This window comes from Apostichopus japonicus, chromosome 5 (genome assembly GCF_037975245.1).
Source record: "Apostichopus japonicus isolate 1M-3 chromosome 5, ASM3797524v1, whole genome shotgun sequence".
Lineage (NCBI taxonomy): Eukaryota > Metazoa > Echinodermata > Holothuroidea > Aspidochirotida > Stichopodidae > Apostichopus > Apostichopus japonicus.
Window position 1 is genome coordinate 18,722,303 of NC_092565.1, and position 16,268 is coordinate 18,738,570.

At 36.6% G+C, this 16,268-nt stretch overlaps 2 protein-coding genes across 6 annotated transcripts in view; one reads left to right on the top strand and one right to left on the bottom strand.

Moving 5' to 3' along the window:
* Positions 1 to 16,268, top strand: part of LOC139967918 (bromodomain-containing protein 8-like) — a 49,532-nt gene that overhangs the window by 12,162 nt on the left and 21,102 nt on the right. For 4 of the 5 annotated variants that reach the window (XM_071972134.1, XM_071972135.1, XM_071972137.1 and 1 more), the window contains exons 1-2: positions 2,474 to 2,615; positions 15,471 to 15,562. In XM_071972134.1, the coding sequence (XP_071828235.1) occupies positions 15,471 to 15,562 (92 nt within the window). In that variant the 5' untranslated portion in view covers positions 2,474 to 2,615. Of the gene's footprint in view, positions 1 to 2,473; positions 2,616 to 15,470; positions 15,563 to 16,268 lie in introns of those variants that run through there. The other variant, XM_071972136.1, reaches the window with a different exon arrangement.
* On the bottom strand, positions 733 to 10,799 carry LOC139967920 (clarin-3-like). The gene is made up of 4 exons (XM_071972140.1): positions 10,661 to 10,799; positions 8,093 to 8,768; positions 4,089 to 4,271; positions 733 to 2,599 (listed from the first exon to the last, which is right to left on the bottom strand). The coding sequence occupies exons 2-4, from the start codon at positions 8,307 to 8,309 to the stop codon at positions 2,322 to 2,324; spliced, it is 678 nt and encodes a 225-aa protein (XP_071828241.1). The 5' UTR covers positions 8,310 to 8,768; positions 10,661 to 10,799; the 3' UTR covers positions 733 to 2,321.

The window sequence follows — 16,268 nt, forward strand, 5'->3', positions numbered from 1 at the left end:
TGGAAATTACTTCTAGATACTTTGGGTTGTAGAATGAGGATGGGGAGTTTTGTTGACATACAACTGTAGGGTGAATGATCATATTAAGGGTGTACAGTGCTAAAACACTTACCAGTTCACTCTAGACATGGTAGAATGAGAGTGCTGGTATTTTTGAGATGGGTAAACAGTTGTCACCCACGCAAGTCAACACCCGGTATCCCGGTAACTTATGGGAATTTTTCTGCGCATTCTCTCCAACCCAGCTGGCTAGCTGGAACGTTTCATCTGTTTTGTGACATTTCTTAACAGTAATAGAGAACTTTGAGATCGTGAAATAGTAAAGGCCGATGAATTTCTAATATAATATGGTAATATACAACAACAAAAATATATGGAAATGTGACACTTGTTTGTAAAAATTTGCGGTCATGATAATTAAACCAAATTTCGCCCCTCCTTGTTATGGGTATCTAGATATATATATCTAGATATATTTGATTATTGCCATTGAAGGAAGTGTAAGAATCAAAAATGTTTAATATTATGTCTCAACATCAGCTCAAGGTCTGTTTCCTCTCCTCCCAACCCAACCCACCTCCCCGCAAAAGAGAACAGAATGAATCTTAAGATGTCAAATGGTGCACTCTTAGGCAGATTTACTTAAGTTTTACACAGTTATCGATTAGTTCTATAATTAGTTCTTAATGCAAGATGGTGCTAATAAATACTTTTTTGAATCATTTTTGATATGGGAGGAGGTGGGGTGGGAGGGAGAGTGTGCCATCCCCACACCTGCTGGATTCCCACATGAAGGCATCCTGGGACTGAAGTGTGGTGGAATGGTTATAAAAATTCCTCCTATCAAAGAAGCCCTGAGACGTCCACCCATACCCTCTGTGCATCCCACTTCAATGCATATTGCATACATGTGTGGGGTTTCTGTTCGATTGGTGCCTACTATAGGCATAATTTTACCTGTCCCATGAGTAGCTGGAACCTTAAAACAGCTTATTCTCTCACTCTGTACAAAGTTGGTTCATTCAGAGTTTTAAGGTTGGAAGAACGAAGTAGGTCAATTGCAAAATGTTTGTATTCCTCCCCACCCTCCCCCCTGTCTTTGTGTAAATTATTCGTTTAGTCACTAGTTGAGTTTGTCCAATAGATATAAAAGTATCGCAAAGTAGATATTGGTTCCATAAAAGCCCAGTACAGTAGTTGACTTAAAATATAAATCAGCCTGGAGGGTATAATATTACAAATAAGCAGCTCGGTGGTTTCGGGTTCATGTTAAAGAGTAAAAAAACATTTTATTTACAATGAGTGTTAAGATACAGTATACTGGTTAATGAAGTTGGGCAAATGTAACAAGTGTAGCAAAAAGATGGGAATGGTGTGAAAAGTGGTTGGAATAGTAAATAAAGGACTTATACCGTTACAAATACAGAACTCATAGAGAAAAGCAGTTTTACTGACGTAGCTTGTTGCATTGCTTTGAACGATTTGTGAATGCTCGTTGTTCAATGAAAGGTAATCTATAATAACTACCTCATGAGAAAGAAGGGGGAATGTTGAAGGTAGGGGAGGGGGATGGACGATTTTCTATATCTAATTTTTGGCAAAGGGAGTGTCACTGTGTAGATGAACAATAACTGTTTTGTGCTATTGTGATCACAATTCACAAATAAGAAAGTTCTATTGTGTTCAGTAGCTCATTACCCAAGACCAAAATATGATGTTAAGGTGGATAGCTGTTACAGTAGCTTCCATTGATTGCATTTGTCTTAATTTAGTCATCTTAAATTCCCCATTCTTTTATTTCAATTTTGGATCTGTGGAATGTACTGTTTTTTGGAAGGGTTTTTCTTTACACCCTCCACCAGACTCCACCAGACTCGTACTGTGACTCGCGAGTTCGTACTCGTAATCAAGCAAGGTCGAATGAACTGCTACTCATCCGTTTGGATTTGTACTCGTACTCCGGATATTATGGAATTTAGTCAATGAGAGGAAATAATACTTTCACAATTATCCTGTTTCAAGAGAAACAAAATTGATCAGATCTGATGGAAAGTAGATGTTCATGGATGGAAATATTTGCAGAAAATATTTTGCATATATATTTTTTTCCCTCCTGAACATTTTGTATATCTGGAAGTAGGGATAAATGGGCTGAGTCCCAGATGTAAGATTTGCTAGCAGGGGGGGGGGGGGGGTGAGGGAGAGGGACTGGGCAATGCAATGCTTAACTGTTGTCGCTGCTGGCGGTACAGTATTTTTTACAAACTGATGATTTACAGTAAATGTTCAAATGCTTCTTCAGAAAAATATAAGCTTTTAGATTACAAAACATCCCTTGTCTTTGTTGATCTTGTCAGACGTGGAATAGCTGCGGCACTTTTGTCACTCCCTAAATTCTTGTAAGACTGTGCGAGGATTATTGTGCCGCAGTTCAAACTCAAAAGTGCGATGCTAGCCATCTGAAGCCAGAAGGAGTAACCCAAGGCTACACCGGTTGAAGAGTATCCCAGATTCTGCTCGGCCGTGCTGGTTACCTCTCCATCGAACGTACCGAACAGCACACTCGTGAGGAGAATTAACGTGACTGACGAGAGGATAGCTGTGGAGAAAGAGAGGTAAAAATAATTTATTTTAGCCTTAAATCATAATGTGCTAAAGTCTAATGGTCGCATGCTAGCTCTTTATTTTTATCGAGATTATATTCTCCCTTTTCTTCCTCTTCTCCCATTCCGAAGTAGGGAGACTATTTTGCTAATTAGTTGAAAATGATTTTCTGGTGGCTGAAGTTAATTATTTAGCATCGTTAGCAAGTTTTCTGTATCTTGAGGTGAAACCCAGATAATCATCTGAAGCATTTTGTATTGGAATTGGAAGGTTTCAAATTTTGTGATATTTTTGTAAATTATACATCTGGCAACACCAGAATTGATGTTGTCTTCAGGATAGTTCATCTGAATAGGTGTTTGTTTTACTTTATAATATTTCAATCATTTATCTACAGAGGAAAAGAATATTTCTTAATTTTTTTAGAAAAAAGCATATTGATGAAATTTTAAGTACAGAGAAAAATATTCCAAATTTATCAGATTTTAAGTTTATACCAATAAGAAGATAATAATAGCCTAAATAAAGCTTGCCCAGATGACTTCACAGACGCCCTACCGTGATCCAACTTTCTGGAGAAGTTGAAGGTTTAGCCAGTCAAAAAAATAGGGGGTTACATTCAATAAACCATATCTCAAATTAGAGAAGTTGAAGGTTTAGCCAGTCAAAAAAATAGGGGGTTACATTCAATCAACCATGTATCTCAAATTAGAGGGGAAGATATTGAGATAGGTTTCCAACTAGTAGTGTGGAAAGCTATTCCTCGATATAAGTTTCTCATTGTTTGTCACCAGAAAGTCCTCATTAGTCTCTTAAATCCTCTTAAGTCTCTTAAATCCTCTTATATCTCTTAAATCTCTTAAGTCTCTTAAATCTCTTAAATCTTCTCTAAGTCTCTTCTTTTAAGTCTCTAGTTCTCTTAGTCTCTCTAAGTCTTTTCAGTCTCTAGTACTTTAAGTCTCTCTAAGTCTTCTGTAGGTCTTCTCTAAGTCCCTCTTAAATCTTCTCTAAGTCTCTTCTTCTAAGTCTCTAGTTCTCTTAGTCTCTCTAAGTCTTCTCTAAGTCTTCTCAGTCTCTAGTACTTTAAGTCTCTCTAAGTCTTCTGTAGGTCTTCTCTAAGTCTCTCTTAAATCTTCTCTAAGTCTCTTCTTCTAAGTCTCTAGTTCTCTTAGTCTCTCTAAGTCTTCTCTAAGTCTTCTCAGTCTCTAGTACTTTAAGTCTCTCTAAGTCTTCTGTAGGTCTTCTCTAAGTCTCTCTAAGTCTTCTCTAAGTCTCTTCTTAAATCTTCTCTAAGTCTTCCTTAAGTCTCTTAAATCTCTTAAATCTAAAAAACTTAAATCTCTTAAATCTTAAATCTCTTAAATCCTCTTAAGTCTCTTAAATCTCATATGTTAGTATAAGCCTCCTCTTCAATCCCTCTCTCCCTCCCCTTTCCCATCTCCTTGATTCATCCAGGGAGTATTTTCTATTTGGTGTCATCTTACCTCCAAGCATGTTATAAAATCCTAATGCCATCGGACCAACTGCACTGGAGAACTTTTCATTTTTGAAGATGTTAATGAATGATAGAATGGTTGCTATGAGTGCACTGACAACTGCAAAGCAAGTGGTTAGGATGGCGATGTAGACGATCAGAGGGTGTAACGAATCATTGTATTCATCAAAAACTGAAACAAACAAGAAATAACTTGTAAATAACCCCAAAAACATGGTTAAAAATATAAAATAAACCAAAGCAGGATTCAGTATTCTGCACTGAATTTATTTTAAGTTTATTGGAATTAATACAACCCTAGTGCTGTTTCCTTCTACTGTATGTACATGACGATGTATTCAAATAGTCTGAGGACAACAACAAGCTTACATGCCTTGAATCTAATATGCGGTTTAGGCCAGTCCTCTACGGAACGCGAAAAGGACCACAACTTATGATGATCTAACTTTATACGTTCATGTACTCAAAAACTTACGATCATGTACTAAAAATATTCGATGATGTACACAAATTTAAGATGTACATCAAAACATGCGATGATGTACTAAAAACGTAAGACATATACAATCATGTACTGAAAACTTGTGATGATGATGTAAAGCGTAAGTTACCAAAAAGTGGCGTATGAATATCCATTATTGTCGTTTGAATACGGGTATGAATATCAATATGTAAGTGTCTATTGGGGCGGTGCTTATATTGGATGAATACACAGGGTCCCTATTATTTTGCTCCTTGGTACGAAGGTTAGTCTCAACGTAATGAGAAGGGCATTGACCAGAGTGGCCGGTCATAGAGAGCGCACAGATTTAAAAGGTTACCAGTTCATTCTAGGCACGGTAGTTCAAGAGTGCTAAGGTTGTGTGGGGAGACAGGTAAGAGAGGAGAAAAGTAAATGTGTTTTTCTTAGGCTGCACTACAGTATACTTTATGTACAAGTAGTACTTTTAACCTTGCAGCTATACAGTAAGTATGGTGATTCTAACACTTTTTTCCCTCCTTAAGATTCTACAGTACAGTAGAGAACAGTATGTTTACATGAACAGTAGACTTTGCCATTTGGTTTCAGCCTACCTGCAAAAAAAAAAATGATTCTGAAACAATGATAGACCATTTTTCTTGATCATACTTAATCAACACCTGCACTTTAGAAATTGTTTTCCCCTCAAGCATTGCATAATTAGGCTACAGAACACATTGCAGCTTAAAATGTACAGTAAAAGCCACATGAACAGAATAATGAGAAACAAAGTCTGTGCTGGGCTCAGTCAGTACAGTATATACTTTCTTCGAAATAATTATACATGTAACGTTAGGGCTAGCCTATGCTTTAGTATATAGGCCTACCGTACTTAGCCTATGCGGGATTTTTAAAATAAAACAATTTACTACTACCTGATTTTAAGAAATGGATTCCCAAGATGCTACAGAAAAACGAATAGAGGAGTTTGTTAAAATGGGCTTTACTAAAAGGGAAATGGCAGATAGGCTCGATATAAGCGTAACCAATTTGAAATGCATTACTGTAGGTTATCCTTGGGAATTAGGTAGAAGGATGTTACTTCAGTTGTAACTGGTGAGCATATCATTTACAAGCCTAGGGCAGTTCAGAGTTTATTTAACAACCAGTTAGTACTACAAGAAGTAGCAATCTGCATGACATCAATTTTTTTTTTTATGTTACAATTACAAAGTCATTTATACCAATTAGAACATTATTGGCATTTGATGAACTATATATAGTTTTATTTGAGTGATGAAATGGCCAATGACCAACAACATCGAATCTGATGTGATGTGATATAGGCAAATGATTAAAAAACAAAAAACTGACCAATAATAAGGCCTACTAAGCTAGGCCAAGCTAGGCCTAATAATACCTAGGCTAGCCTAACAGTTATTATTAGCTGGCCTACTGTAACACTAACAATTAATCCTACTTAAGACTACTGGCTACTAGAGGCCTAGCCAAGGGCAAGGCTATACAGTAGTATACTGTAAAGGCCCAGGCTTGTAATTTGGCCTCCTAGTATACTAGTTACTAACTTAGTCCCACTAGGCTGCAAAGTACAATAAAACTTAAAGACTAAACTACAGCATTAGGCCTACATAATTTTACTTATTATTAAGCCCTTTTCTCTCAGTCTCACTCTGAATCTGCCCGAAATGTGCAGTAGTGGTCAGCGGGATTGATTTATATGGCACAGGTGGTACCAATGGACCTTAATAGAGAATTAAGTGACCTGGGCCATTAAATTCTTTGTGCATGAGAGATATGGGTCTTTGAGTTTGAGCCTAGCCTTAGGCTAAGCTAGCAGTAACACTCTATGTGCAGTATTATTACTCACTTTAAATGAATATTAGTATGCTACCCGTTGATTACAAAGTACATTACCCCGAGGAATATCAAAGTTGTTACCGAAGTCCCGCCCCTAATGGTTCTTAATGAGTTTACACTGAATATTCATACTCGTATGTAAACGCCACATATGAATATACATACACCTATGCAGACGCCACTTTTTTTTAACATAACATTATTAGCACATTACCGTACATGTTTTGATGTACATCGTACGTTTGTAGTACATGATCGTATATATGTTTAGAACATGATCGTATACTTTTAGTACATGATCGTATATGTTTGGTACATGATCGTAAATTTTTAGTACATGATCGTGTATTTCAAGTACATGATCGTAAGTTTTTAGTACATGATTGTATAAAATGAGATCATCACTATCATCATCACATGTTGTGGTCCTTTTCGCGTTCCATAGTCCTCTGTGTGGTAGTAATGACAGTGTTATACAGTAGGTTTTCAATTAGGTTAAAAATCAGGCTCTGACTCAACCATGGGTGTTTGTAGGGATAGGAACCCGGTCAACTTTGCACCGGGTCCCTCGGGAGAGATAAAACAGTAGAAAGCAATTCCATAGTAAAGAATTAGACTATGTGCACAGAGTATGCTATATATAGCACTAGTCTACTAGACAATATGTATCAGGGAACCAAACAAGGAATATATGTTTGCTCCATTATATTGATTATTCTTTGTGTATTAAGAGTCATTTTGCAAGTCTGCCCTCAATATCCCTCCATTCTTTTAAGAAGTTGATAAATTGCTCTGTTGGCACTTTGCTGTATGCCAGCCAACTGTTACTGTTCATTTGTTAGTATTACAGTAGCAGGACAATGAAAGCTAACAAACCGTTTTATTCATATATTTTCATGATGAATTAAACTGACTACTGAGAGTTATCATTTAAGTTCCCAACATATTGGAAAAAGAGTATTTATTTGCTTTGTTTTCCTTCAGTATAATGATTTGTACTCTTTCTAAAAAATAACTGAATGAGATGGTGGTATATTGCAGATAATATCACATTTACTTATCATTTGGAATAACTATTTACAGTGACCGTATATAAAGTTAAACATACTGTATATCCTATTCAAGTAGTCTGTGCTGAAATTGCTGAATAATGAAATGGTTGTTTGAACCTTAACTCAGATATATATGGGTTTACATTTTACCTTGCACAATGGACCTGAGCTCAAATAAATTGTATTAGTTTGTTCTGCATTTTTGTCATAGAAGATTTTTTAATATATACAGGTAAAGGTCATTTGATAATCATTTTATGATTGCTTTAGTGTTAGACTTCACACTGGTGTTCTAAAAAGGGAAGCAAACCTCAAGACACATCCTGATATCCTAGACATGCTTGTGATGAGGAATCTTCAAAATATTAAAATAAGAGAAAATATCGCTCTATTCAGGAGATTTATACCTTTGCTTAATTCACTATCAGTCAACCAATGCTCTTAATCAGCCCATTGGGCAACACACTTTTTTCAATTCCGTGAACACCCTGATGGGGCAAATGAGAGTATAAGACCAGGGAGCTTTAGAGTAGCAGCTCCCTGATAAGACAACAACTTTGGTAAATATGTAGATCCACACAGGTCATTCAATATGTCACTCACCAAGAAATTCTTTCACCTCACTGGCACCTGCGTCATCAGTAGTCAAGAGCTTACTGCCCCTGAAAATGCCAAAGTTGATGGAACCGGTGGTTTGTCCCCCACTATTTACAATTGTTGCAGTAACCATGTACTCTGTAGGCAGACTCATAGACAGCATGATAAATGCACCCAAAGCAAATAGGAAAGTGATGTAGTAGAGAATCTTGACTGCGTTCATCTTGAGAGTTGCTTCATGGGATACAGTTCACATGGGTCGGCTCAGTAGTCTGTAGTTTTACTACTATAAACTGTATCAATCACCATGTAATCTGGTATCAATCACCATGTAATATGCGGCCTACCACTAACAGACTATAAAAATAGTCTAATGAACTCGCTCTGTCGTTGTTGTTGTTTTTTTTGGTACCAGCAACTGTAACTATCCAATATCTTTCCAATGTTTGAAAGCTACTGTTAAAGTCAGGATCAAAAATAATCAACATTCACAGATCCAGATCTGTGAAGACTTTCTGCCTGCAGACGTCTAGCATTTACATACATGTGTCTGTTACACTCCAGGTGAACTGCTGAACTGCTGGGAATATTGTCACAGATTTTTTTTGCTCCAGGGAGACTTTCCTGCACCAGCTGTGGACGAAATGTCAAGAGCTCTGTTGGGATTCCTGGTCTTAGTTACCTGTGGTAAAATTGATAATATATGGAATTAGTAGTTGCTAAGGCTGGTATATAGAGAGTTTCAAGCTTTAGTACTTAGAAAATTTTCCGACTAGAGGTTTCCTTATTATTATGCAGTGGAAAGGTCATAGAAAGGTTGATAATCCAACTAGATATCAAGTGGTTTTACAGCTTGCCACTATATATGCAGTAAACTGTACAAAGTAGAACTTTGGAAAGTTTGAAAGGTTCAAGGAAAAGAACCACCATTGCAAAGCTACACTGTTGTTGCAGGGATTACAGCATTAAGCCCTGGCGGTTGTTTGTTATTCACATATATATCCTGTGGATTTTTTGCTTGTTTTTTGCTTCATTTATTATTTTATTAGAGTTGCATTTTATAGTTATTTCTTTCTAGATGCCATTGTTGATAAGATATGATGTAACCCTGACCTATTTCATTGTTGAGAGATAAATACTCTGGGCTTGACTGGGTTTGGAAAACAGGTCATGATAAATGATGCTATATGCATTTGCTTAAATATATCATTTTTACTTGTTATCATTAAAATGGTCAAGTGGAGAACAATTTCACCTTTGCCCCTATATTCATTCGAGTATAAAGCTGTAGCGTGGGTTTTTTTGGTCACCAGTTTCCTGCCACTTGGAGGGGTTTAAGGAAATAGGGTACCCCTTCAGTTTTGGTAAAATTGAGGGTGTTTATATGCTAAATGGAGTGTACACTCTGTTATGTTGAAGAAAGTTGCTTACATCGTATCCTAAATGCATGTTGTATTTACGAACTGAACACTTTTTGTTGTTGTAATGTTCTGTCTATTAGTTGCGGGGAAGGGGGGGGGGAGGGAGGCCTCAGTCCACCTTGATTTTACTTGGGAGAAAATGCTAAAGCTCCTCTAGAAGTACTGTATATGTGGTTGAGCCTGTGGCTTAAAGCCTACTCTTTGGTTTGGGTTTTACACCCAGTTTGGTGGAGCTGTTCCAGTAGGCGAGTTTTCTGAATATATCAATACATCGCATTAAAGTTCTGTTTTCCCCACAAAGAATATTGTGCTACATAATTTACAAAAAGACACATCGATTTTCATTTCCGCAAAAGTCAGTTGCAGTGAGTAGAATTTGCCGCAAGCACGATGTTAAACTACAGTCTTGACAAATATATCCGTGTCAATGAAACACATACAGTACATACATACATATTAGACCCTTATATACACTGCTACATCAAGATCGTAGCGCTTTACAAAAAGAAAGCTAAATCTTAGAATATAGATAAGTTTTCAAAGCTTTCTTGAAAATTGGACAAAGAACAAGAACTCCTAATGCTAACAGGTAGGCTATTCCACATGCATGGGACAAAAAAAAAAAAGATTTGCCCTCTGCTGACTTGAGGGTCCTGATGGTACTCCCCAATTTCTCTGCCTTTTCAAATCTACCGTGATCACTATGTTTTGGGGAGACTACTTTAATAAACCCATCTGACATTGAAAGATGAGAGACCAATGTATAGTATTCTTCATTGGTTTAGTCCTTGCCCAGATAATTGATTGAAAGTGTCTGCATAATCTCTTTTTTATCCAGGATTTAAGTCACTTATCTCTGATAAGGAATTTAAAAGGAGATTAAAGCTTGCTGAAGCTATTGCTAAAGGACGAGTTTCCAAAGTTGTTTTACAAGGCCGGTCTACTTTAATTTGAATATTATAGATATATATATATAAAGTGTATGGATTTCAAGTTAACAATATGGTATTTAATATTTTGAGTCAAAATGTAAGCGTTAAAAAAACTTGATTCTGATTTTCTTTTTTACTGGCACAGTACATAGTATCTATTCTTGGCTGTAAGTGTGTATTTAGTACACTGTAAAGTAGAAAGATTAAGATTTTTCCCCTACCTGCGAAGTGTATCATGGATTATTTTCCCCGGCACATAAGTTGTGTCAACTGCATCCTTTCCTCTGTACAATTGAACTTATTGTGTCAGTGATGTCCAAAGTAAATTCTCTCAATCCCGCACACAGTTTTGCTGAGTTCGAAGTTCAATGGTCGTTAAAAAAATTCCCACTGCCACCGCTTATACCCGTAGATAGGACCTTTTTTTGCTTGTTTACTTTCATTGGAATTCTAATATATTTGTTTACATACTGTCCAGGCCATAAATGCCATCTCACAAATTACCACGACTATTTACTCTAGGGCATGAAATTGCCAAAGTTTTTCTTCTTTTTGTTTTTAATTTGTTTTTCTATTTTATTGGGCAATTACAGTAAGTTACCTTCTTTGACCTTCTCGGCTCAAGTCCTCCAATTTTTGGTAACTTGCATAAACTCTTTGGACACAGGCAAAGAGAAGAGTGGGCTGAAGATTAAACATAACTCCTGGTGTGCAGATTGGTACTAAATTTAATTAATATGTAATGTTTAATACGGAAGAATTTGAATTTATTGTCCACAATCGGAAATTTCGCTTACACAGGTCATAAACGAAAAAAGAAAAAATAGAAAAGTAATAGTATAAGTATTAAAAGACTGCGATACACATACAGTAATACAACAAATATACAGCAAGTACTACACATAAGAAACTTATCTTCTCACTTGTGAATTAAATATATGGATAGAGTTAGGCACAAATGAGTATCTGTAGTGGCCCCTAAGTGTACGTGGTGGGCATAAACCCAGTCCAGAGCGGTTGTAATTATAGTGCTGAAACAAAGGGTTTGTTGGGTCTTGCATGATATGTTTCAATTTATTGCAGACCCTCTCATGGTACAAGTACTCTAACGATGGTAATTGAGCACCGATTACACGCTGAGCAACTTTCCTAGATTGCTCAAGCATCTTCACATCAATTTTTTTACCATTGGCAAAGTAACAAATTATGTTATACATCGAAACTCTATGAATGAGGGATTTATAGAACAAGGTCATGATTGTTTTATCCACTCTGGGGTTCTTCAATTTTCTCAAGAAATACAGCCTCTGATTTGCTTTCTTATGGACAATTGTGGTATTACTAGACCAGTCAATTTTGTTACTCAGCATGGTTCCTATGTACTTATATTTATCTACTTGTTCTACTTGTTCCCCATGAACATAGATGGGGGCGTGAGTTACTGGCTTGCGACGGAAATCTATAATCAGCTCCTTAGTTTTGGACACATTAAGTTGTAACAAATGATCATCGCACCACTGGACAAACCTTGCAATCATGGTGGGGTATGATTCAATGTCATCTGACAGGTAACCAGTAATGACAGTATCATCCGCATATTTGATGACGCTACAATCACTGGTGATACTCTGACAGTTGCTGGTATACAGGGAAAAAAGCCAGGGGGGGGGGAGGACACAGCCCTGAGGCTCACCTACACTTAAAATCATATCCCCTGAGTAGATATCGCCTACCTTCACCCTCTGAGGTCTATATCTAAGGAAGTCATGAATCCATAGGGTAATTCCATGGGATACACCGTATGGGATAAATTTAGCTGTAAGTAAGTGTGCGACAATTGTGTTGAATTCCCTAGAAAAGTCTATAAAAGTAGATCTCGCATACTGTCTATCTTTATCTAAATTAGAGTAAACTTTGTGAAGATATGTCAACACCGAATCATCACTCACCCTCCCTGCCCGATAAGCAAACTGCTTGGGGTCAATGAACTGTTCTGTAATACTGAGAAGGCGATTCATTATAAGTCTTTCGAAAGATTTCATGACGTTACAGGTAAGTGAGACGGATCGAAAATCATTAGGCTCAGTTGCATTCTTTTTCTTGGGGACGGGTATTACTAATGACGTTTTCCACAGTCGTGGAATTGAGCCGTTGTCTAAAGAACGTTGAAAGAGTTTTGTGAAAATCCCGGCCAGTTCAGTTTTGCAGAGTTTAAGGATCTTATTGCATAAACCGTCAGGGCCTTGGGCTTTGTTGGCTTTCAATGATCCAAACACTACCCTAACTTCATGTTCAGTAAAGCAAATCTCATTGTTGAACCCATTTTCCATTAATTCACTTATCAACCCACTCGTAACTACATTGTTCTCAGTTGTAAAGTCCTTTTCGAATCTACTATAAAATACATTCCACGAAAGTTTGTGTGACTTCTGACTTGTGGGTCACCGACTTCTGTTTGTAACCAGTCAGCGTGTGCATCGTTTTCCATGCACCAGCAGAATTATTTTCAGCAAAGTTTCTTTCTAATTTGTCTCTGTATGTTTGTTTACATTCTTCGACATTCTTTTGTTTTTTCTTCGACTTTCTTTCTTTCTTTTGTGTACATTCTTCGTTTGATGCACTTCTGTACCTCTTTCACCCTCGTTTTGTTCACTTCCATTGGAGCTTCATTCTTTTCGTTAAGTAAATCTCTAAGTTCCTTTGTGAACCACGGCTTATTATTCGGATAGGTCTTGTAGGTCTGAAGAGGGATGATTGTGTCGACACAGAAGCTAATATAGCTAGTGACAATGTCCGTCGCCTCGTCAAGTGAATTAGCTGATGAGAACAATAGATCCCAGTTCATCTGTTGCTGTCTCCGTCCAAGCGTACCGTTGCTTAGTAACCGGTCAACTTCTTTTCAGCTTCTGATGTAAAGTAAAGAGATTATACCTTTAGTATGGATGGAGAGAGATGATGGTGATATATCCATTCAATTTTAATGGAAATGGCCACAGCTTTAAGACTGCTTATTTCGTTGACTTGGCCACAGTCTGGTTGTAATCCATTACATCATTCAATGAAAATTGCACCAGATGTAGTAAGGCATACATGTATAAAAGTTTGTAAATAAAAAATTGAAAGATTTCAAAGCCAGGTGTTTCCAGGACACATTTTCAGTTATTGGATGAAAAAGTTGTAAATAAGGTTTTGATGTAATGGTTGTAATTACATACAGTAGATTTATGATATTGCAGACAAAGCTACTGTACCAGTAATATATATGCTATTTGATTAACGACATATGCACACCCTCGTTGTTATTGACACACGTTTGTTATCTATTTAACTGAATATAATTATAGAGGCATATAATTTATTTTTTATACACAGTACCTGCACATATCTACCATTGAGCCTGTAAGATGTCAACCACGCTTAGTGCTTACATGCAGTAGTATCATTAGTATACATGTACAGTCGAATAGATTACAGTTCAGCTTTAATGGTTAAGAAACGTCACAGTAAATTGTGGGGTGGCATTCCATGATACTGTATTTCTTGAAATGGATATGACATTCTCTGATTTAACTATTTCATACTGAACATTGTTTGACTACAGTTCAGTTGCTGAATAACTTTGTTAAGGTCATCAATATTGACCTCAAGTTTTAGCATGCTTAAAACAATTGTTAAAGTTTTTTTTCCCTAAACATTTATGTATATTACAAAAATAAATTTTGAAAAGTACTTTCTTGGTGTCTCTAAATCTCCGAAGTTATTTCCAGTGGTTGAGAGGAGTGGTAAGTTATAGACGATTCAATGTCTCAGTGAGTGACCATTATTTGACTTTCTAGCATATTTTGGGTCAAGTTCGATGTCCTTCAAGATGAAAGTCCTACAGCTGCCCAAATGGCTTTTACTGTCACCTGCATACACCTACATACATGATACATGTCACCTACTGTAGGATGCATGTCACCTAGGTTACATAATCAGCCATTTGATGCATTAGTCTGAAATAGAGATTTACTTGCGGTGAATGTAAATTGACACTGGAAACTGCTGTTAATGGTTGTATGACATATTTTTCATTGATGAAGGAAAGTGTTTGCCACACAGGATTGATATATCCTGAAAGATGCCCCATCCATTACACTGATAGTTTGTTAACTACCTGCAAAAAAGTACTAAATTTTAATTTGTTTTTCTTGCTCTATTGGCATTGTTAAAGTCAAAGATTAAAAAATAATAACATGGTAGTATTATTTACTGTTGCATACTTTGCAAAATTTAATCAGGTATTAGCAATTTTAACTTTTTAAACGTATATGTATCTCCCCGCATAATTTTTGTCACTGAGATGACTGCAGTGAGTGGATAACATTTCTTCTATAATGGAGGTAAACACCCAGCTCATTACTAAAGTCATCTCCACCATGGATTGCCAAGTCTGGAAGGAGAATTGTGGTTGATCCCATAATAAAACATTAAATGAAAATAATATCTAGAACGTTAATGCTTAATGAATTGAAACATCGAGAAGATTCGATGATATCTAAAAATTATTTCTATATATCGTCAATTTGTCTTTGAAGAAGATCCTTCAAGGATTGAAATATTAGGCCCTCTAACTTTAATTAAAAATTAGTGGAAAGACAGAAAGTTTATGCTTGAGTTAACCAAAATGTCTCCTCAATATTGTGTGCATTTGATTGTGTTAAGGGGAGGAGAGGGGGCATGTAAATGATTTTAAGTTTTTAACCCCCATCCTCACCCGCTATCCTCCCCCCCTCCCCCAACATTCACCCAAACATACATATAAACAGTACATAGATTATTCTCTTAACCCAATCCTTGTCAGAAAATCTTTTGAAGTTTTACTCAACCTGCCAAGATTTCACAGAATTAAAGCTATAAACACATAACCGTGTACTGTACACGGTTCAAACATATAATAATACGGTTGAATTGAAATTGAATTTGACACAATTTTTGTAAATTTTCACAGTGAACTCTAATCAGTTTCTGATGATTGACATTTTATTTCAGATGGCTGTGAAAACACCCCCCTGTCAAGAGTGGTCCATCCGCGAGAAGCTGTGCCTGGCATCAGCTGTCATGCGAAGTGGTGACCAGAACTGGTGAGTTTTAATCCTAAAATATAAATGTGATGCTTTGAGCAAGTTGTCACAAAACAGGAAACTTTTCAGTCTGCTGTGATTCTTCATCTCTAAAATGTACACTTGTGATACTTTGAAAGGGATGTCTGTCACAAAACAGAAAACTATTCATTCTCCAGTGGTATTCATTCTCCAGTGGTGCTCAGTTGTTAGATAAAAGTTAAAAGATATATACAAACTGATTGAATTATTAGAACTTATAACATTTTAGGCCTGCTCTGAGAAGCCAATATTATTATCCAGTAAGCCCTTAAAGGAGCGTTCCAGAGATTAAGCATATTTTAATGGTGTGTATATATCTTAAAAACCACAATAGCTATATGTATAGAAACACTTTTGGCAATCAGAGGTTTCTTTTATCGTTATTGGACTACAGGTATGTCACACTGTACCATGACTGAAATTCTGCCTCAAGTCATCCTGTAATTGAGATGCAGCGAATCCTCAATGTAGTTATACTCCAAAGTCAGAGAGCTCAAACTGAGAGTCAAGACTACCTAGTACTATTAGAGTACTATAAAGGCATACAGTATACAATGCATGATACTACACTGTTGTAATTTACATTCTATGCATGCATAGAAGATTAATTCTGTTGGTATCCAGATTACTGTACATCTATCTCCTCCCTCCCCTCTCCCCCTAACCCATCCAATTCCACATGTGG